This window comes from Protopterus annectens, chromosome 10.part0 (genome assembly GCF_019279795.1).
Source record: "Protopterus annectens isolate FY-2018-M chromosome 10.part0, PAN1.0, whole genome shotgun sequence".
Classification (NCBI taxonomy): domain Eukaryota; kingdom Metazoa; phylum Chordata; order Ceratodontiformes; family Protopteridae; genus Protopterus; species Protopterus annectens.
Window position 1 is genome coordinate 301242324 of NC_056744.1, and position 23029 is coordinate 301265352.

Here is a 23029-nt window from a genome sequence, read left to right on the forward strand (position 1 = left end):
CATGGTTTTATTATATGTGTCTAATGTTAATATAATTTTATTTTGAATTAATTTTTTATAAATTTGAAGGTCCAATCAATTACCGTTCTCCAAACTGTATCGAGTTCAGCACGTCAACTGTTGATTTCCACGCTTCATATAATGTCATATATTTATTGCGTTTACCCTGGGTTACCTCCGGGTGCTCCGGTTTCCTCCCACATCCCAAAGACATACTATAGGTTGATTGGACACTCTTTAAATTGGCCCTAGGCGTGAGTGCATGCATGTGTGTGCCTTCTGTGGAAGGTTGGGCGCCGGGCTGGCAACTCGACACCGTAAAATTCTACTGCCAGTCATGAGCGGACAGGTGATCCGCTGTGGCGACCCCTAACCGGGAAAAGCCGAAAGAAGAAGATCTTGGGTTAAAACTGAAAAATGTACAGTGAGGCCACTGATCTATGAATAAATACATAAGTGAGAGACTACTCTTTCAATACAGAACGTCAGGACGACTAATCGTAACAAGATTCATTTGAGAAGAAGTTTACAGAATACTGTCCTAAGGGTTTGAATTTCAGCAGATGCGCACTAGGGAGAACTAATAATGTACATTTATGACGTGTTTTAGGAGGAGGACGAAGAGGCGGAGAGTGACAGTCAAACACGTGGTGGAGGTGTACCCTAGTTACTGGAGTTTTTCTTGGATTAATTCTTGCACTACTGAATTACGTGTTTTAAATAATTTAAATATGTTCATTCCCCTTGCAAGTCATATAAAATGGTTACAGCTTTAAGGATGATTTACACTGACCAGCCGTATTAGTATCAAGCAGAATTTTCAACATGTAGGATACATTTGTTTACATAGTATGCTGCCTTAAAGATAAGACTCTGAATTTTACTACACTTATACTGTACGCGAACGTTATTTAGCATATCGAGCTTTCAATCACATCTTGGTCATGTTAAGCTTTGGAAGGACCTAATAATATATCCAGCAGATTGGGGGATACGGTCATAAAATCACAGAGTTTAGATCACACATTACTACCTCGTTAAGTAGCAGTGCACTTAAATAAACATTAATATGGCGGCGCCCATCGGAAGACGAATATTGCAGTTGCCTAGCGCATTTCGGGCGATGGCTTTGAGGCCAAGAGGATTTTTTAATACTCCAGGTAACTGTTAACAAAAGTTGTGTGAGTAAATGCTTATGTCGGCCCCAAAATCATGATGTTGGATATCGAGAATGATTTGCACTGTATGCTATTGCTGATAGAAGGCTTCTGTTAAAATGTAAAAGTTAATAAAGATTTTCATCTTTCAATGCACTCCCAGAGTGGACTACAATTATTCCTGTAGTGTTATTCCATAAGTCCTCAACGAGGAGATTGAATGGGAGGGGGTGAATAAAGCCTTTGGAAATCACAAGATGCACTTTTTGGCATTTCCTGACAGCAGACTTTTGTTTCTCTACACTGGAGCAAAGTTTAATTTAAAAATTTTACCGGTATTTTAACATTGACGTATACATGAAGTTCTTAACAGGAAACTTTTAATTGGCCGTAATCTTATAATTTTGCTAAGAAAAGCAAACAAAGACTGGACACAGTATTATTAGGATTACCACCTGTCCCACTTTGCGAGGGACAGTCCCTCTTTGGGCAGTTGTGTCCTGACAAAAAATTGTAAAAATGGCAAATGTCCTGAGATTTTTAGGACAAAATGATTTCCTATATGTTATGTAATAGTTGCATAAAACAGTTATTCTGTATCTAAAATACCTAAATGTTATAAGAAACAGAATAAGCAACTAAAATGCTAAAAGAATAAACTTTTATTTAGGCAAAAAATTTAAGTTCTAACTTTTGTACTGACCGTGGGTATGTGTCGGCCTGTAAAATCTGATGTTTGTACCAAAAATGTCCCACTTTGGCCATTTGAAAAGGTGGCAACCCTACAGTAGTATTAGTTGCTTTTGCTATAGAGCAATGAATGGAAAGTTGTGTTCAGTGTTAAAAAAACAGCAACGTTTTTCTCTACAGATTAGGTAGGTAACACTTATAGCTCTCAGTGCAAGAAATTTAGACAAAGCCAGAAAGAATGGGGGTGGGGGGACAAAGACCCAAATATAGGGACAGAATTTAAATATTGCTCCTATAAACTTGGACAGTTGCTAGAATAACAGGTTTTGCATAATTATTTATTTTCTGAAGGATGTAAAGTCTAAAACTCAAATGCCTGTCATTATTTAGCCAAATCTTCCTCTCACCAATGTGACTCCTTCCACTCTAGAGCTCTCCAACTCTCTCCTTCATTCAACTCTCTACTGCCCATAAACGTATAAGCCTTCTCAATGCCCATCTTTCTCTTCCACCCTTACCATGCACCTTCCTGACTGATCCCTCAGGTCTAATAAACAGAACCTACTGGAAGTGTGCAAACCATTACGCACTCCTGGCCAATTTCTTTTAGCTTCCTCCCCATATTCGAACTACCCAGAACCTCTCTACTTTTAAGACCTTACTCTACTCTTATCTCTCTTCTAAATGGGAATGCTCCTGCTCTCACCCCTCTTAATCTCTATGCTATACTTCCACTGCCATCAAGTATACCTTCTCAAAACTTTGCCTTCCACTCAGACATCTTCCTCCTTCTCCTGACTCCTATAACTTCCTACTCGCCCTCTTTTTTTTTTTTTTTTTTTCTCACTTTAAATCCACCTTCCAGAAATCTTAATGTTTAATGCACCATAAACCTATAACTTTGGCTACTATACAGTTTTGTTATTTTTTTGTGTTTTTTTAATAACTTCTGACTTTTATTTCTGTAATACCCTGCATTAATTGTGATGTGATTCATTGATGGTGTTATGAAATTGTTTGTAATAACTTCTACTGACATTTCTGTATTACCCTGTATTACTTTTGATGTGACTGTTACTTGTATTGATTCTGTATGTATGTACATGGAGCTTTTCTCCCCGGGCCTCCATTGAAAAAGGGCACTGGCCCTATGGAATTTCATGGTTAACAAACTGCAAATAAATAAACATTTAGTGCCTTCAGTGATTTGCCAGAAAACCACATTTTATGAGGAAAAGACCAAAAATGTGAGACAAAGATCTGGACAGTCTGTGAAAATCTGTACAGTTGAGAGGTATGCACACTGCAATGAAAACTGCATCATTGCTTGACTGTATCCCTGAATTTAAAGACAGCTATGCATTAAAACATTTCCTTTCTGCAGGTTGCATTTTTCTCCATAGAGAATGATACCAATACTCTGACTTATTAAAACAGCATGGCTTAGCATTTCCATGATTGTTTATATCCGGACAAACCAGGCTGTGCAGTAGCAACCCCCCCATCCTGCCATGGGCAGAAATTGTAATTATAAGGAGTAAGAATAATATTATCACTTTAAATTGTTCTTAATGAGATGAGAGAGATTAAAAAGAGAGACTGTTAAATGTCCATTTGGAGACTTTTGCATTCCCCCATTCCAGAGGACAACCAGGCAGTGAAAATTAAAATTTTAACTAGTGGGGGGTTGGGGTGTTAACCCCCCTTGCTTGGATGCATGTAGTCTTTCACTATCATTAAGTCAGCAATGCCCCTACTAGATTTTCTGATATTATTATTTAAACCTTCATAAACTTTTTAGTCTTCACAGAGTAAAAAAAAAAGAAATAAAAACAACTGCAATGTTTAACTGACAGTCCATTTGGAATGTCATTAAAGTCTGCACTGCCAACACCTGTGTGAATAATGTTTGTGGGTCCTAACATAAACAATTGCTACATTTTTCACCCTGTATGGCAATTTTTACCTAGTCAGTTTCTTCGTGCGAACTGTGCTGGGGCTGAATGAAATATCATGATTTCTTTAGGCATTTGTCTCCTGTGCGCTCGCAACATTTCACCTGTTGCAACTGAATTGCAGAGGAAAACACAAACAGCAGGGTATCGGTAGTTCCTTTTTTGCTGTCACACCCACTGAGGCCATAAGGCTATTCAAGATTGATTTTCATTACTCTGACGTACTTTCATAAAGCTGCATTCTTTCCTTAGCCTGGCATTGTTAACCTGTTAAGCCTTTTGTAGACCGAAGATGAATTAACCCAGTTACCACTGTTAGTAACTTGTTCGAGTTTTGCAAACTAGGAAATATTAACAATGGTTAACTCAGGGAAGGAAGGCACAACCTGAAACTCCCAAATTCTTTCTTTTGTAAAAATATTTTATCTTAGTTATTTGTTTATCCTTTTGTAAGGAGTTTTCACTGGTGTTATGGCACACACATTATGCAGGAAACAAGTTGCTTAAAAAATTTTTGATTGGCAGTGTTTTTCACTACTTCCATTCTAAGTGATGGTTTATGATCTGACTGGAGGTTATATTTTTATCAGCTGTGGTCTTGCAATGTATTATGGGCAAGAAGTAGCTTTCCAGTAAACGTAAGATCATATTAGTATGTCTGCCTCCATGAGGCTCTTCAGGATTTGAAAACAGTTGGTAATACGTTGGTGTTCTGCTGGTAGGTTTGGATTGTATAGAACTTAAAGGGAGAATAACAATTATATATACAATTTTCAGTTTCTAACCATAGTGGTATTTTAACTTGCATTGTTATTTTTAATTTGGGGTGGTGGTTGCTGGTACTTGTACAGCTCTAAATTCCTTTCAAAAACAGTGTTTAACTGTGTGAGTGGCCTTGTACAGGGCCTTTTCAACCATAATCAAGGCCAAATGGCAAGACAGACGTACACACGAAATGCATGAGACATGAAATTGCATTTTGCATACAGATGAAATATCAAACATATGAATTTGCAATAAGCAAAAGTAGATATATATACTGCAATAAATGTATATACACATTATATATATATATATATATATATATATATATGTGTGTGTGTATAAGTCTGCACATGTAACATGTTTTTTAGTTACAAAATGTAGAAAACTGGAATGTGGAAGTTAAGGATTGTGAGCTGATGACTTAAGAAAAATATAGAAGATGAAAGTTAAGATAGGAACAGTAAGACTGCAGAAATGGGAAAAGTTGAAATGGTTCTTCATGACAACCTGAATCTTGAAAAACTAAGTGCGTGTATACGGTTTGCTAAGATGTAGTTTTAACTTTTGTCTTCGTTATAACATTTGTGTTGTTGCATCTCAAATGATAGACTATTCCAGAAAGAAAGAGCTAATATGGCAAAAGGTCTTTCACAGTCAAGTAATGAAATAGTGATATCTTTTCAGTAGATTCAAAAATCATTTATATTGAAATGACCATTGAGTGCTGTTTTATTATGTGAAGGAGGAGTCTGCTGACCCCTTCCAACACAATTTCTGTGTTCGTTCATAGTACTGAGTAGGAGTGCTGGGGCACAACACCCACACAGATCCTCTGGATCTTGTGTTTTGCTACAGTAGCAGTTAATTGGGCAACCTTCACTGCATGATTTTGTAGACTTTTTGTGTTGATACTCTGCCTTACAGTAACATTTTGGATATAGAAATGGGCATAAGGGAGCAGTGTTAATTAAATTTAAAGTATTAATATAGAACTCCACAGTTCTTAGTATTTTGTATTACATCCACAAATAAGCATTTCTGTTACTCTGATCTAACCCTGCTTTTTGAAAGTAAATGCATTTTTGCCTGGTTTCTTCTGTTTATTTGTTTAATGTTATCTTGTTGTTTTGGCCTCTGAAACAGTGAATTTCTGTTTGGTTCTCCAGTTAAGTGTACTGAAGAGCGTAAAGATAATGTCATTATTTCTGTCCTAAGTGTGTATACCAGTGTATAGTTTGCTGTATACTCTTTTGTGCAGGTGTGGTTCATAGGTTGATACTAGGCTATCTGCCCTAGGGCATTTACAAGCCTAGCCAGAGTGTGCTTGGCTTTCGCCACTCTTCTTAGATTAGTTGACTGTGCCTCTGTATAGTAAGTCACAGAAGACAGCCCATTTAAGGTTAGTTTACCGTGCCTCTGTCTAGCAGTGACACAGAAGAGATACCAGGGGTAAATTTACGATCTCCCATCCAAACGTCAAGATTCTTCTTGAAGAGGGTCATTGAGGGGCTCTGTCTGACATGGATTGGGGTTTTGTTCCAGAGTGAGGGGAGCCTCTGGGATATGAATCTGCCCCTCCAGCATGTTCTATTTATTTCTGTGCTGAGGTTTAAGACGCTGGAGCATGTAGTTCTGATGGATTTGGATTTCTTGAGGTGGAGCATGTCCATTAATTCCGGGTTGGACATGGCTTTATATGTCAGGCGCAGATCGCCACTGAGTAGGCGGTAAGCAACTGAGTAGAGCTGGAGTTTCTTTAGCCTAACTGCGTAGGGCATCTGTTTGAGTCCCTTGATCCTCTTGGTGAGGTACTTTTGGGTCTTTCTAGTTGTAGCAGGTGTTGGGTAAGGTATATCCCAAATGGGGCATTGTATTCAATTATGGGCCTGATGAGTAGAGGGGCACAATGACATCTCTTGATCTAGATGTGAACCCTTTCTTGATAAGGTGGGCTATATATAATGTCTTTCTAACCACTTTGGCAATGTGATTGTCAAAGGAGAGATTGCAATCTACTTGGGTCCCCAAATCCCTAATTACTTCCGTACTTAATGGATTACCACCTATGTGGTAATTTGTGGGCACTTTGTTTTTCCCAAAGGGGATGACTATGCACTTTTTGGCATTTAGCTTTAGGCCATGGCTCTGGGACCAGTTATCTGTCTCTGTGAGACCTTTTTGGAGGATGCTTGTGTCAGCCGGCGAGTCGATTATGGCCCCCAGTTTGCAGTCATCTGCAAACTTTGTCAGCCATAGTTCTCCTGTGTTGGCCTGTACCTCAGAGAAATATATACCGAACAAGAGAGGTCCCAGGACTGAGCCTTGTGGGATGCCACTTGTAACTGGTTTAGAGTCTGACATGGCACCTGCAATTCTGACCATGTGGGTTCTATCCCTAAGCCAGTTTGCAACCCATCTTGTGACATAGGGGTTGATATTTAAGCTGGTGAGTTTATTTATGATGCCAGAGTGGGGTATTGTCGAAGGCCAAGGTCAAGGTAGGCTGTGTGGACTACCTTCCCTTCGTCTATGGCCTTGGTGACTGTTTCAAAGAAATTGACCAGGTTCAAGAGGCAAGATCTGCCCTTAACAAAGCCGAATTGGGTAGGATCCAGTGTTTGGAGGTTCCCAATGTCTTTGTTTATGAGTTCCATGATGATACGCTCCATAGCTTTGCAGACCAGGCTAGTTAGCCTTATAGGGCGATAGTTTCTGGGGTCCGTTGTGGCACCACAGTTATGGAGTGGGACCACTGTTTCTGTACGCCATTCTTTGGGTACATATCCTGTTGTAAGGCTGAGACTGAACAGTGATTTTAAGTGAGGGTTCAGTTCTTCTTGGAGCTCATGTAAAACGCAGCCCGGGACACCGTCCGTCCCATTGATGCTGTGTTTTTTGCTTTGGAGAGGGCAGCTCTCACCTGTGCATCTGTGATGTCAGGGAGGCTACACTCTGTTGGGATAGTCATTTGCTCATTTGGGGGGGAGAAGTTTGCACTGAACCTGTCTGCCAGGATGTTGGCAATGTCTGTGGGTTCAGTGTATATATTGTCATTTTGCACTAACTCAGAGCATATCTGGGAGTTTCCACCCAGGTTTCTGACATAACTAAAGAAAGCCTTGTGATTATCTTTAGCGTCTTGTGCAATTTTTCTTTCAAAGCTAGACTTAGATGATTTTATGAGGGATCGTAGTTTCTTGCTAGTACTGATCAGAGTTGCCTTCCCTTTCAGGGATTTTGCTCTATCATGTAGTAGCTTCCTCCTTCTGTTGTACAGATTTATGGCTGGGGTCCACCAGACAGGTCTCCTGCCTTTGGAGGAGTGTGTCTTGGTTTTATTTGGGATGGCACGATCCATGCATTCCTGTAGGTATCCATAGAATGCGTTTGTAAAGGATTCTGCGGTTTGGGCCGTATTTTCCACTGGCCCTGGTGCTTTGAAGGATTCCACCTCGGTTTTGAGAAGTGGGAAGTTTGCCTTTGCGAAGTTTTTGACTGTAGTTTCCTTTGCTGGGGGTGGGGACGGGATATGGATGTCCATAGTGATTAATTTATGGTCAGATCTTACCAATGAGGGGTATACCTCTGGTATGGAACATAGAGTCGCCATGTTGGTGATGATCAGGTCCAATATGTTTTCCCCTCTTGTGGGAGTGGTGACCAGTTGTTCCATAGCATTGAGTTTATAAATTCTAGGAACCGTTGGGCTAGGGTGTTGGGGCTTGAGTAGTAGAGAAGTTGGCTTATTTGAGTAGTGCTCCCAGTCTATGTTTGGGTAATTAAAGTCACCCAATATAATGGTGTTTGGAGAGACATTCATATTCTCCAGTGTCTTCAGGAAAGCCGAGTGGGGTTCCTGAGTTTGGGAGGGTGGTCTGTAGCAGTAATTACTAGTAATTATCCTGACAAAACTAAAGCCACTAGCTTTATTGTTATTTTAGCAGCTCACGATCTGTATTTGGTCACAGAATTGGTCATACTATAAAAGCAGTAAGGCCAGGAGTATGAAAAGACTGGCAGTGTTACTATAAAACGTTACTATAAAGGAAATCTGCAGTGTGTTGAATCCATTGTAGTCGTTCATCTGTTTGTGCTGCACAACAAGGATGTGTGCGTCTGTAAAGGGTACTGAATGAAGTTCTGTACTCTGCATAAAATGTTTTGAATAGATTAAAAACTGAGGAGCAAAATGACAGTCGTATGGTAGTTGTTGTGGTATTTAACTGAGCTTTTGTAGGTGCTCCCATACTGGGAAACACATAAACCAGTGTTTTCTTTTTAACAGAAAAGTACAACAGTAAAACTGCATGACAAAGCAAAAAAAAAAAAAAAAGGGTGGGGTGAGTCTACATATTTACTGTTGTCCTGCTGTTTTCTTTCTTTTTTTTTTTTCTGTAGTTATAATTGTTTTGCTCTCTGATCTTGACTTCCTGATTTCTACTTCTCTGCATTCATGCTGTCCACTCTGGAACACTGAGAGACAGAGCCATATTCCAAAAGAGTTGCTCTCATTGTAAGGGCCAGGTTCCAAAACATCTGCTGTCAGTGTAAGTGGTCATGTACGCCAAGAGCAAGTCTTTTGGAATTGGTCCTCAAGGGCTTGAAAACGGTCACCTGGTTGTCAAATAGATTACTGGGATAGGCAGTTTATTTTATTCCTTAATATCTCTTGACTAGATGGGAGTACTTGTGAAGTCAGGTAATGCTCATAATCCAGGTAGCTTTATGTTTACTTACTGCCACATGCATACCTCATGTGGAGAAGCTACAGGTGCATTGTCCCAAATACATTAAGATCTTCTACATTTATGATCTTTTAATACAAGTTGGCCTAACAATCCTCATACTTGCGCTTAAACTCCACATACTTGCTTCCTGCGGATGGGTTGCCATTACAGTCCTCAAGGTATGAAGTTTGAACTCCCTCTTGCATGCACTCCAGAGCACAGGCTGTCACCAAATGGCACTACTTTTCCAAACTGCAGTTTGAGCTCCCAGTATGAATGGGGTTACCTTGTGGCCACTATCAGAGGAAACTACTTAAGGAGTAGCTGCCACATTCACCCTTGAGGAAGGTCAACAGGCCTTCATTCTTTCAGTTCAATCCCACACCTGGACAAAGTTGCTGCTAGGTCTAATTTTCATTGGCTGTGTAGGCACACTCCAACTCTGCATTAATGAGATGACTTAATGCAATGGAATCCCCAGTGGCATCTTGCTGAATTTCTGAATGGTAGCAGAAAATGCCTTTTCCGTATTGCTTTTCAGTTTTGCTAGCATTTTTAAGTATAGACTGGTGACTGTGTTCTGTTTGCATATACGAGTGTTTCATGTAGTACAGTTAACAGTATGTTGTACTGCAGTGCATTGCAGTAGTACTACATTGTAGGGTTCCATGTAGTATTTTAAGTTTGCACAATATGATGAAATTGCATTGTAGTGATGCACCTCTCCCCAGAAATATAGCACTATAGTACTATGGCTAGTACTATAGTGTCAGAATAAAGTTTCCTGTATGCATTCTTTGGCTGTAATTGTACAAGGGATTTACTTTATATAAGTAGAAAGCTGATTTGTGGTCAGCTTTGTTGGCATAGATATAGAGGGGTGACCATGACTATATTCCAGGTGGCCTGAATTCAGCGGTTCGTGAGGATAAGGAGTGAAGGGGGGGGGTCTACCTAGTCATGTCTCATGAGGGAGTGCGTGGGAGGCTTATCTTGCAGCCACTGCCCTTGACCGGCAAATCTCTCTGGTACGTTCCCTTTTAAAAAGAACAATGTTTAGCTTGAAGGACAATAGATCCATCATTAAGTGTTTTATTAAGTGGTTTTGAACCTCTTCAGTAAGAGAATACCATATTGTAAGAATAGTAACACAGCATGCTTGGTAGTGAAGTTTTTTTTCTTGTTTTTTGGCATATGGGACAAAGCAGTTAAGAAACTGGTGATGCTGGTGATTATCAAAGCATCACAGTTTTAATGTTCTTGACTATTTATATGTCGTAATTATGACAGAGCAGAACAAGAAACGCATAGATTTTATGTAAGTTAGATTAATTGTGTCCAACATACAACGTTCAGTAAACAGTATTTCAAAGCATGTGCTGGATGAACATCAAGAATATTACAGTGGTATTGGGCAATGTGCCTGATAATTTGCTTTTATGAAAAAAAAAATCATGAGAAATTGTTGAACAGCTTAAGAAATTAAATGCTTATCCATTTTCTGTGGAGACTATTAACTTCTGAGTGTTAAAAGTACATGTGAATAGTCAGTGGCAATTGCATTGGGTGTTAAGGTAGTTCTGCATTATAACACAAACCCCAGAAGCTGACACTACTTTGTTTGGTGTCTGTTTTTTGGGTTGGGGCATACACACCATTTAACCATTTTAAAGCTCTTGAGAATTGCACATAGATTAACACAGAATACATTTTCAGGATTTATAGAATGAGCAAGTAACTTTATGGTAACTTTTTATGTGATGTTTACCACACCACACATTTTAAACAGATTATAGATCTGAAACAAATTCATCAGGTAAACAATTCTTCCAATAGTAGCATCAAGTCTGTTAGTTGTGGTTAGTGAAATATCGTTACATATTCTTTAATAACTTCAGATCTCGTATTTCTTAAGTGTTATTATTTGAGGCTGTAATCAAATCTGATGCTGATTAAGCTTCACCTTCATTCAAATTTAATCCAACCGAAGCTTCCACAGGATGAAACGAACTGAAGGTTTCAGTTTGATAAAACACAGAAAAATATATTTCTTCCCCAGGGGCATGCCCCATGTACGCAATACGTTTCTATAAACTCTGTGGTCACACAGTAGTAAAGAAAGAGAAATCCTACACGAAGTGAATCCTTGCTGGTGCACAGTTATAAACTGCACTGGCATTAATTTGTAATGGGAAAATTGACATGGGTGTTGAGGTTTGGGGAACTGAATTTTAAAGCAATATTTTATATATACATGTGTTTACCTTTCTGATCTTTTTATGTATAAGCTAGTACTAGGAGATGGTCACTATACTTGAAAGGTAGTTCCAGTGTTCTGTCTAATGTTGCAAGCTTCACTTATGAAAAATCAACATATTTTATAAGATTTTAAAATATGAAGTCCTGTAATGGACATTTTATTTGAATTCCCTCATTTCTTGAATATTTAATAGTGCTTAGTATGAAATACTACATTTGAGACTAGATAAGTCATTGTAGACTCAAATCATGTAGACCATTTATCTTTGATATTTTGTAGTGCAAAACTCAACAGTAACATTTTATACATTCTGGACAGTAACATTCCTTTGCCCTAATTCAGATTAATTTCTTTATTTTAAAATGAAATTGGTTACCCAGCTAGGCTATATGTACTACAGGGATAGCTGCTGTCCCTTCTCCATGCACCTGCTGGATTGGTGTGTATATCAATGTGCAGCTTTTCCTGTGCACATTAGTACACAACCTGCTTCTGCTGTGTCCCTGTGGCCCATGAATTGCTGGTGAGATACCCTTAGTGTATTAGATGCAATGGACAAATTAAGTGCCCTTGCTGTATACCTGTAATGTTGCCCAGGTGTCCCTGGATGTTATGCTGCTATCTGTTCCCATTTGCTCAATGCACTGTGCTACTTTTGGCCATGTAAACTGCAGAAACTGTGCGCCCATTGGTGTTAGTCTGATTCTCTGTGCTTCTCATAAAGGCACCTTTGGCACAAATTTCTTCCACGGTTTAGTACATTGCAGATATAACTGAGCCACGCATCAAGCTGCTTTTCAGTTCGTTTCGAAGTTCTGTCTGTGGTGTATTTAATAGGTATGGTTGGATGAGTATCACTGGCTGAGGTGCCTCTGGTAAACTGGGTGAAGGTGTGTGTTTTACCATGATTAATAAATTAAATTTGAAGGTTGCTGGGTGAGAGATACCTACAAATGCTTCAAGATGCTGATGAAGTGCAGTCCCCCTTATTGTTGTAGTTGGCTTTTGTGCTACTGCCCCTTTCCATTTCTGCTGTACCATTTTTGTGCAACTGGCCCAGGCATATTTAAAGTTTTCTGTTGACCTACTGTCCATTATTTCTTCCTGAATGGTTTTCAGTTTACCTGCCATCCTCTTCTGAATAAAGTACACTTCTTAAGTCAGCTCTTCTGCCATCTTTAGTTTCCTCTTCCTTTCTGTCCGTACTGTTCAGAGGCATTATTTCTGTTTGTCTCCTGACATTATTCTGTATTTTTAGTAGGACTCCCTTTTTGTGTACATGCAACACATTCATAGCCCTTTCTTATATCCCAAAGCCTGCTTTAGTCTTTCTGTGGTAGGATATGCATGGTGAGATTATGCAGCAGTACAAAGCAAGTCTTTATAGTTTAGTCATTTTGTACCATATAGGTACTTTTAGTGGGAAACAGGAGGTATATACTGATTTCTGTAATGGTATTCAAAAGAGGAAAAGTGTGTTTTTGGTATCTTTTTTTTTTTTTTAATTTGCATGTTAACAAGTTAACCCTGATGGTTTTGTCCTTATTGTTAATCAGTGGATAACATAGTTGTACCTTCTGTTTACAGTAACTGAAAAATATTGAAGTTTTAGATGTTATTTTCAGCTGTTGATTTCTTTATAAGTAGGTAGTTTTAGGAGGCAAACATTATGAATGCATATCAAATTTTAAGTGTTAGTATAGCAATAACCCACGCCTGGGTGTGGGTAATGCTAAATTTACCCACGGTTTGACCAAACAAAGCCAACCGTGGGTAAATTTAGCATTACCCACACCCAGAAGTGGGTTATTGCTATTATACCATGACATTATTTAAGAAAAGAAACTATTACTTTTCTTAAATAATGGCATAGTATAATGCCTGTTTACTGCCCTTCCGCAGATGTCTGGCATCCGCGGCAGTTCTGATGTACTGCGCGCCTGCGCAGTACATCAGAGTTGAAAGCAACGGAGAAAGCAAGATCTCCGTTGCTTTTTTAGTGTTCGCTATGTTAAATGAGTTTAACATAGCGAGACAGTTTAAAATAAGCAACGGACATCTCCGTTGCTTATTTTAAAACTGTCTCGCTATGTTAAACTCATTTAACATAGCGAAACACTTAAAAAAAAAAAGCAACGGAGATCTTGCTTTCTCCGTTGCTAAACACTCGCTATGTTAAATGGGTTTAACATAGCGAGACAGCTTTAAAATAAGCAACGGAGATCTCCGTTGCTTATTTTAAAGCTGTCTCGCTATGTTAAACCCATTTAACATAGCGAGACAGTGTTTTAAAAAACCGAGTTATACTAATGGAAAAAAGTCCGGGCGACCGGACCGATTTACAACGGGCACGCTGGCCAATCAGCGTGCACGTTTTGGGGGGATCATGGTATAATAGCCATTTTATTATGCTTGGGTATATGTATGCATACTCCAAAACCTGAAATCCACTGTGCATTATTTGTACATCTTTAAATACAAGACAGTGAACATATATTCACATGTTATAGAGCACTGTATTTATTCACATGTTATAGTGCACTGTATTTATTCAAATGTTGTACAAGTTGTACATTATTTTTTTCTCAGTCTCCCTGTTCAGGTTATTCTTTATTCTTTGTATTAATTCTCATGTATGTATATTTACTGCATCTTGTTAATGATACTTGTCACTGTTACATAGTACTTCTCATGACAGATCTACTCCAGGCAGGGTCAAGGCCTACTCTACAAGGACCTTGGCTGCTTCTGTGGATTTTTGGAAAGCATTTGATTCTAGAAGTCTTTAAAAAGCTGCTGCTTGGTCCTCTGCACATACCTTTACAAAGCACTATAAGTTGGATTCCTTCTTTTGGTCTAGAACATTATTTGCTAGGACCATTTTCCAGGGACTCCTGGACCCTTCTCCTTCCACTTCCCAAATATAGTTGGCTATGGTAATCCACCTGCAGTGGATATAAAAAGTGTACACACCCCTGTTAAAATGCCAGGTTTTTGTGATATAAAAAAATGAGACCACAATAAATCATTTAAAAACTTTTCCCACCTTTTAATGTGACCTATAACCTGTACAATTCAATTGAAAAACAAACAAATCTGTTGGGGGGAAAAATATAAAAAAATCGTACAATAAGCTGGTTGCATAAATGTGCACACCTTTAAACTAATATTTTGTTGAAGCACCTTTTGGTTTAATTACAGCATTCAGTCTTCTTGGGTAGGAGTCTGTCAGCACGGCACATATTGACTTGGCAATATTTGCCCACTCTTCCTTGCAAAAGCTCTCCAAATCTGTCAGATTGCGAGGGCATCTCTTGTGCACAGCCCTCTTCTAGTCACCCCACAGATTTTCTGTTGGATTTAGGTCTGGGCTCTGGCTGGGCCATTCCAAAACTTAAATTTTCTTCTGGTGAAGCCATTATTTTGTTGATTTGGATGTATGTTTGGGGTCATTGTTGTGTTGAAAGGTGAAATTCCTCTTCATCTTCAGATTTCTAATAGACACCTCAAGGTTTTGGGCCAAAAATGACTGGTATTTGGAAATGTTCATAATTCCCAGTTCCAGCTGAAGAAATGCAACCCCAAAGCATGATACTGCCACCACCATGCTTCAAAGTGGGGATGGTGTTCTTTTGGTTATGCAAATTGTTTTTAGTGCCAAACATACCTTTTGGAATTGTGGCCAGAAAGTTCAATCTTGGTCTCATCAGACCATAACACATTTTCCCACATGCTTTTGGGAGATTTGCTGCATTGTTTTGCAAATTTTAGCCAGGCCTGGATGTTTTTCTCTGTGAGAAAAGGCTTCTGTCTTGCAACCCTACCTCATAGTCCAGACATATGGAGAATATGGGAGATAGTTGTCACATGTAGTAGTACACGACCAGTACTTGCCAGAAATTCCTGCAGCTCCTTCAGTGTTTTTGTAGGTCTCTTGGCAGCCTCCCTGACCTGTTTTCGTCTTGTCTTTTCATCAGTTTTGGTTTCCAACGTCACTGTTGTTCGATATTTTCTCCACTTTTTGATGACTGTCTTCACTGTGTTCCATGGTACATCCAATGCTGTGGAAAATTTTTTGTACCCTTCTCCTGACTGATACCTTTCAACAATGAGATCCCTTGGATGCATTGTAAGTTCTCTGCGAACCATGGCTTTTTCTGTAGCCGGCAACTGAGTAAATGTGAGGAAAATCCTACTAGGACAGCTGAACTTTATTTGGAGTTAATCAGAGTCTCTTTAATTGATGGCAGGTGTGTACCCAAGAAGACTGAATGCTGTAATTAAATCAAAAGGTGCTTCAACAAAGTGTTAGTTTAAGGGTGTACATACTTATGCAACCAGCTTATTGTATGTATTTTATTTTTTATATTTTTCCCCTAACAGATTTGTTTGTTTTTCAGTTGAATTGTACAGGTTCTAGGTAACATTAAAGGTGGGGAAAGTTTTGAAATGATTTATTGTGGTCTCATTTTTTATATCACAAAAGCCTGGCATTTTAACAGGGGTGTGTACAATTTTTATATCCACTGTATATAGCCAAGGCTATTGCAGCAGTGATCAATGTAAAGAACACGGTACAGTTGTATAAATTGAATGTACCATAGCAGCAGATGGTTGAATCATCACTGCTGCAGTAGCCTCTTCCTCCCTCCATCCCCTTTATTTTTTGGTGTGTTTTTTATGCCAGGGTGTAGACATTTATTTTTTGGGTACTTGCGTATTATCGCAACCACTTTTTCGAGGTAATACCGCTCGCTTCCTGCTGTGTTGATTTAACTGTAAGTATGTACAGGATCACATTGACAACATTAACTTTATTAAAAAGCCTTGTTTAGGTAGGAAAGGTGGTATGACATGTGAGGAATGACTGCTTGTTTCAAGCTATGACGTTTCCCCGACATCATGTCACTGGAGATGCATTTTACCGCAACACTTTTGTGTAACACGCATTCCATCTCTCAAGCCGCGGTTCGCTTAATGTAACAGACTCACACGCTGACAGTTGTCCACTTGTCTACTACTACTTGACAGCTACAAAAAAAGAGAAGAGACCAAAAAGGGGGGGGGGGGGGGCAAAGCTGTCAAACTTTGTTGTGCAGCATAGTTTCTTAATAAAGGTGATGGCAGGGAATGCGATGACGAGCCTTAATATCCTTTTATTCCTTCTTACTGGTACCATTATCAGCGCTGACATGTGAGGAGTACATTCCGACGGCTCGTCAGTGCATCAGCGATCAAGAAGTGGCGAGCACAAAAAACAGCATAAGTACACCAAAACCATGATCTGCACCATTTCCCACGATACCCCTGCCTAAACAACCTTTCAGCGTGAAGGAAAACCCACTTCTTGACATAACGGCAGCATGACCGTCTACATCTGCGCAAGGAGAAGCGAGCGGCATTACCTTGAAAAAGTGGTTGCGATAATACGTAAGTACCATTTTTTGTTATTCCTAGCCTTGCCCTTTCAGGGCTTACCTTCCTTCTGTCTGCTGGCAGGAAAGCTCTAAAGGGATTTGCACTAAAACTTGTCTTTGTCAGCTCAGCTCGAGCTGCTTGACAGTGTGGGCATGTGGAAGGTGCCCTGAAACTTTGGAAGCTGGCCGGCTATTGTAATCCTGGGCAGGAAATAAACCTGTATAGCTAAGGTTACTACAGCAGTGATCATTCTAACATCTGTTGTATTGTAAGTTCAATTTACACAGCTGTACTTTCCACATCAGAGTAATGAAATTCAGATTTTCAGAGTACATAACGGAGTGAAAAAAAAGTTTGCATTTTTAATTTGAAATTTTGTGTGTGTGTGTGTGTGTGTGTGTGTGTGTGTGTGTGTGTCAGGGTTGGGGGAGTAGCAAAACCCAGATATGTCCCTTACAGGTGTCTGTCTCTGCACATCTATTAAATAATGCATTCAGGTCTCTGGTTATTGCATTTCTTGCAAGAGGAAATTTATTCTGCAGCGACTTCTGTTGAATAGAGTACATTTCTATACTTGGAGAAGGCAGAAAAATGTTATCTTTATACTATCTGTCATTCTGATAAGTACATCACTGCGTAGCAATCCTGCTGCTTCGTATTTCCTCAAGACAGCATTTAATGAGGAGTACAAAGGCTTGGTGTGCGCAGCTCTGTAATTTTTGCTCCACATTCAGTGTTGGAATTGTTTAGTGACTTTAACGCTTTTTTAAGAGTGATCAGATGGCCACCCCAAGAAAATATCTGACAGTTGCTTAGTGGTTATGGTAGTTCTAGTGGACACTGGCAACTAGACTTGCAAAACTGCTTGGTGGCTTATTTGATTACTTTTCCAAATCTGCACTGTTGTATGTAATAAAGAAGTGATTTTTTTTGTATGTCAGTTAATTTAATTACATTTTCTTAAAGTTTAATAAGATATACTAATCCTGCCACTAATGTTGCCTTTATACTGTGCAGGAAATGCGGGCAAACCTTGGCAGTTCATGTGAGAATTTCTATACTGTGTCTGTATTACCCATTGATGTCCCTTCAGAGTTAATTTGTGCTAATGTGTTTCAAAGGGAAAATGTTTGCCTGCTCAAAAGTAAGGTTTTACCTTTTTGCAGGCAAATTTTTTTTTTTTTTTTGTTTTTCAAGCATCTTTATTAAATGTACACACACTACAAAGACAGCCTTACATTTATATAAATGACAATCGTGTTAGTCTTACATGTGACAGTTCTTTAATGAAGGAAAATACAACCCATTTACAGTTGAGACTTTAAGAACTTGACTCCTTTGATTATCTCTAAGCTTAAATAAAGATTAACTGTACTTTACTGTCAGTCACTGTATGTGGCTGATCCCTTTAGTAATTTAATAACACAGATAGTAGTGTTTATAGGCAACTGATTAGAGAAAATGTGTATATAACCCTGTCTTTTACCTTGTGCTGTATTGTACGGCCTTCACTGAGATTTTTTTTCACAAGAGCAGCATTTATGCTCTTGGCCTTTGCACTGTGTCGAAATGGCAGAAATCATCTTTTCCAGGAATATGAAGGTATCCTTGAACTATGGCTACATCCATGATATGCTAGTGTTTCTGCTTTTATTAAGTTTGGACAGACTAGGGATTAAATGGAGACTCTCTCACAGCAGCAATTCTGTGGCGTGGCTTTGGCAAGTTTGGAGTCAACAGTGATTGTTTGTTTGTATTGTGAAAATGGACAAAGGTGGCTTATAAATCAGATTTATTTGTTTTCTGTTTATCAGAGCTTCATGCATGTGTAAAAACAAATCCTCCACACAGCAGGGTGCATCATAACTTAAAAAAATCTACAGGTACACTTTAATTCTTTGTTTTTTGTATGTGATTTTTATAAAAAAATGTTATAAATACTAGCCTAGCACTGAGCAGCATTTTACTTTCTCCAAGGATGATGCCAAAATGCAGACAGAAAATGACTGACTTTAATAATTGGCTTAGTTTCTGTTGTTCTGCTAAGGGGATGCAGTATTAGTAAGCATGGAAGGCGATGGTTAACAGACCACGTAGCTTTGCCAGGGATTGTCTGTACCTCTCTTGTCTAGGCTGTCAGATATTATCTAAAACGTTGTTCTTCCCTGTAGTGCCTTTTTTAGCCAATGCCAAACTGAAAGTACTTCCGACATAGCAAATCAAAACAAAGAAAATCTAAAGATGTCACTGCTGAATGCTATGAGTCTAAACAAGAAACTTCACTCCTACAAGCTGTCCTGTCCCTAGAGAAGGCTGGCATCTGTGCAGTCTCTGAGACATGGTTTAAAGCTGTGGAGAGCACGCCTACAGTGCAAGATTTACATCAAAAATAAATATACCTCAAGGCTGGTCAAACAGGACAATGCACATGAGCTTCTCCATGTTCAAATCACCATAGGCAAAATCCCATACCACTTCCTTGCAAAGTATAGGTCCCTATGACCCAGGAAATCCATAATGTGCATTTAAACTTCTTGGAAGCACTCACCATCTAACACAATACCATATGCATGGGTGATTTTGATTACCCAACTATTAACTGGGAATTGTGTATGAGATAAATATGTAGGCACAGAGATTACTAGATTTTGCAAACACAAACTCCCTGGACCAGATTGTCAGTACATCAACCAGGGGTGCAAATGTACTGAATCTGGTCCTCAATATGGGAGAGTGCTGCATACCCCCCAGTGTAGTGTCTTCTCTAGTAAGATTAAACACAGTAATGGTCTTGTTTGAAGTAAAAATAAAACTTAGAACTCCAGTTAACTCTGGAGTATTCAGGAACTATTCTAAGGCTAACTTCCTTCTATAAACCCTGCAAACACTGCTGCCTACACAGAACTGTTCATAGAGGTCCCATATAAGCATGCTAATAGTGGCATAGAGGCAGCTGTACTCCCCAGGAAGAAATAAAAACTAACAAAAAAAAAAAAAGCCACCCTGGTGGAATCACAGCATCACTAGGCTGCATGTATAACAGGAGGAGGAACATCATGGCAAAAATTAGGAGGCATAACACCCAGCAGGCTAAAGGCACTCTCAAACTAAACAAACAACTCAATAGGGCAAATAGTCTACAAAAGGTAAATTTGTTCTCCCAGGGTAAGGACAACCACCAGACATTCTTTAACTATGTCTGCAACCTCAAGGCAAAACACAGTTGTGTTCAGAGTTAATGGCGTCGCCTATACTGAGCCAGAGGATATTACAAACCTACTGGCAGACAAATTCAGCTCTAACTTTACTCCTCTCTCCCTCCCCTCAGGAAATACCATCAAATATAACTCAAAAAGAACAGGAGGAACTATTGTCCAACAACAAATACCAAGAAAAGGACAATGGAAAGTAGCACTGCACCACTCTTAGCTGTAAAAATAGACTCCTGGATTTATTGTTCTTAACACAATTCAGTAAAAAAACGAGCAGCGTTTTTGTCCAAGTATTCCTCAGACTTAATCAAACAATCGGCATATTAAATCAATTTACTATATATATATATATATATATATATATATATATATATATATATGTACACACATAATTAATCCAATTAATTAATAAAAAACAAATACTCCTATTTAAAAGGGAAATAACCCAAGGTGTTTGATGAACACACAAAATAAAATGCATATGATGCTACAAAACTCAAATATTATAATAAAAACAGCCCTGAATACTATTATTTATACACAAGTAAACCCACTGAAATTATTTAATCCATGGAAAGTCCATATTCAAGTATACATTTTTCAAACTATGAAAGATGTAAAACATAAAGCCGTGAGTGTATTTTTTATAATCTGTGATTAATTTAAATGTTTCAAACAACTCACAGTTTCGCCAACCTAAGCTTTAAAAGTGGTGTCGAAGAAATGTTATCATTGAGGCCTGGGAACTTGTTAGCCTGAAGTACCACTTGCCAAAAGGTTTCTATATAGGCCAATTGAGATTCCCAAGGTCCCCCCCTCAATTCCTTATGTACCTTCTCAATAACAAAAAAGCCAAACTTAGCCTAAGGACATAGGGCAAGATGTCTAAATAAAGCAGTATGATTGTTTTTATTGCTAATACTGTTCATATGTTCGTATATCCTACATTTAAGTTGTCTCTCTGTTTTCCCCACTAGAAACTTTGACATACACTGCAAATAACTAGGTAAACCACCCCAGAACTATTGTAGTTAAAGTAACTAGGGGAAATCAAAACTTTTTGTCTAGAGGCTACCAAAACTTCTTTTTTATAATGTAGGGGCATTGCTTACAAGCCCCACACTTGTATGTCCCCTTTCTCTTATGTGAAAGAATGGACTCATAATTGGCTTTTTCCAACAATTTTTTTTTTATATTCTGGCCTCTTCTAAAAACTACCTTAATAGATTTGTTTTTAAGGTTGGGTAAATCAGTGAGGTCAAAAAATGTTTTACACTCATTTTCAACAATAGCTTTAATATGGTATGCATTACCACTAAAATTGGTAATAAAAGATCTATTATAACGTCCGTCAATCAAATACAACTCCCCCTAGTATCACTAGGGAACAGGTCCTCAATGCTGTCTCTAAGGCCAAGACCACTGCATCGATGGGCCCAGACAGTATCATGGGATGAGTTCTAAACAACATGAGACATGACCTGTCAGGCCATCTGGAATTGCTATTTAAGTGTAACTTCCAAACAGACTTTGTGCCTCATTAATGGAGGACAGCAACTGTCATCCCTCTGCATAAAGGTGGGCCATTTACAGACCCTGGAAACTACAAACCTGTATGTTTTACTAGTCTCGTATGCAAAGCCATGGAAAGAATTATTGTGTAAATGATCGTTAATGGCATAGGAAACCTCCAAACACTGTACCCAACCCAGTTTGGTAGGGCAGGTCATGCCTACTCAACCTGGTGGACTTCTTTGAGAAGGTCACCAAAGCAATGGATGATAGCAAAATAGTTCACACTGACTACCTGGACCTGGCCAAGGCATTTGACACAATAATCCGCTCAAGCATTGTTGACAAACTGAAGAGGTTGGGTATAAACCCATATATTACCTGGTGGATAGATATCTTGCTGACAGACAGGACCCAGGAAGTTAGAATTGGAGAGTCCACCTCCATAAAGAGGCTGGGATTGGTCCTATGACCACACTACTTTTTGGCATTTACATCTCTGAAGTAAAGGCCAGTGTCAGGTGGCACTGTCTGACTAAATTTTTCAGATTGCAAATTAGGTGCATCCATAGAATCCCCCACTGATACTAATGTTCCCTAGGAAGGCCTGACAGACAAAGAACATGTGCCAGAGCCATGGACTAAAACTGAATGCCAAGAAATCCATAATAGTGTCCTTTGGGAAGACATCCATCCCTCGTAACTATCATATTGACAACACACTTCCAAGAGTCGACCCAGTAGTCAGGGACTTCTTTTGACAGTTATGTGTCTACAGTAGTGAGGAAATCCATTCTGTGTTGTGCAGCTTAAACAAAGGTATGGCATCTAGGGCCAAGGAGGTCATTGTTTCACTGTATTTGGCATTCATCAGACCTGTCATTGAGTGCAATGCTCCCTTTGGTATGTACCTAACCAGGCATATGCGACAGTTTGACCGTCCTCAGACGTTCTTCACTAAATGAGTACAAGGTGAAAGTAGCATGTCCTGTGCAGTCTGCCTCAGGGCACAGTCACTGTATTCTGCCTCCTACAGACTGTTCAGGGGAGATTTATGCCTGGCATACATGGCATTGTCAGACTCCACCCTGATGGACCCTCCTGCATATCTGCAAAATAAACAGCATCAGAATTACCCATTCTAAAGATTTAAATGTTGTCTATGATAAAAGTAGGACCTGCTGGAGTGACAGGTATGTATTCCAGAGACTTCCCTTTTCTGCAATAGGCTTTCAATCCATGTGAAGCAAAGTTCCTCCCTAACACAATTCAAGTGCAAATTGGATAGGTGGATGAAATTCCTGGTCCCCATCTTTGGTTTAGCACATGTGCC

At 39.1% G+C, this 23029-nt stretch overlaps 1 protein-coding gene across 1 annotated transcript in view; it reads left to right on the forward strand.

The window, feature by feature from the left end:
• Positions 1 to 375: 375 nt before the first annotated feature.
• Positions 376 to 23029, forward strand: part of FDXR (ferredoxin reductase) — a 508804-nt gene continuing 486150 nt past the window's right edge. The window contains exon 1 of the mRNA XM_044085176.1: positions 376 to 1160. Within this exon, the coding sequence (XP_043941111.1) occupies positions 1070 to 1160 (91 nt within the window). The 5' untranslated portion in view covers positions 376 to 1069. The remainder of the gene's footprint in view (positions 1161 to 23029) is intronic.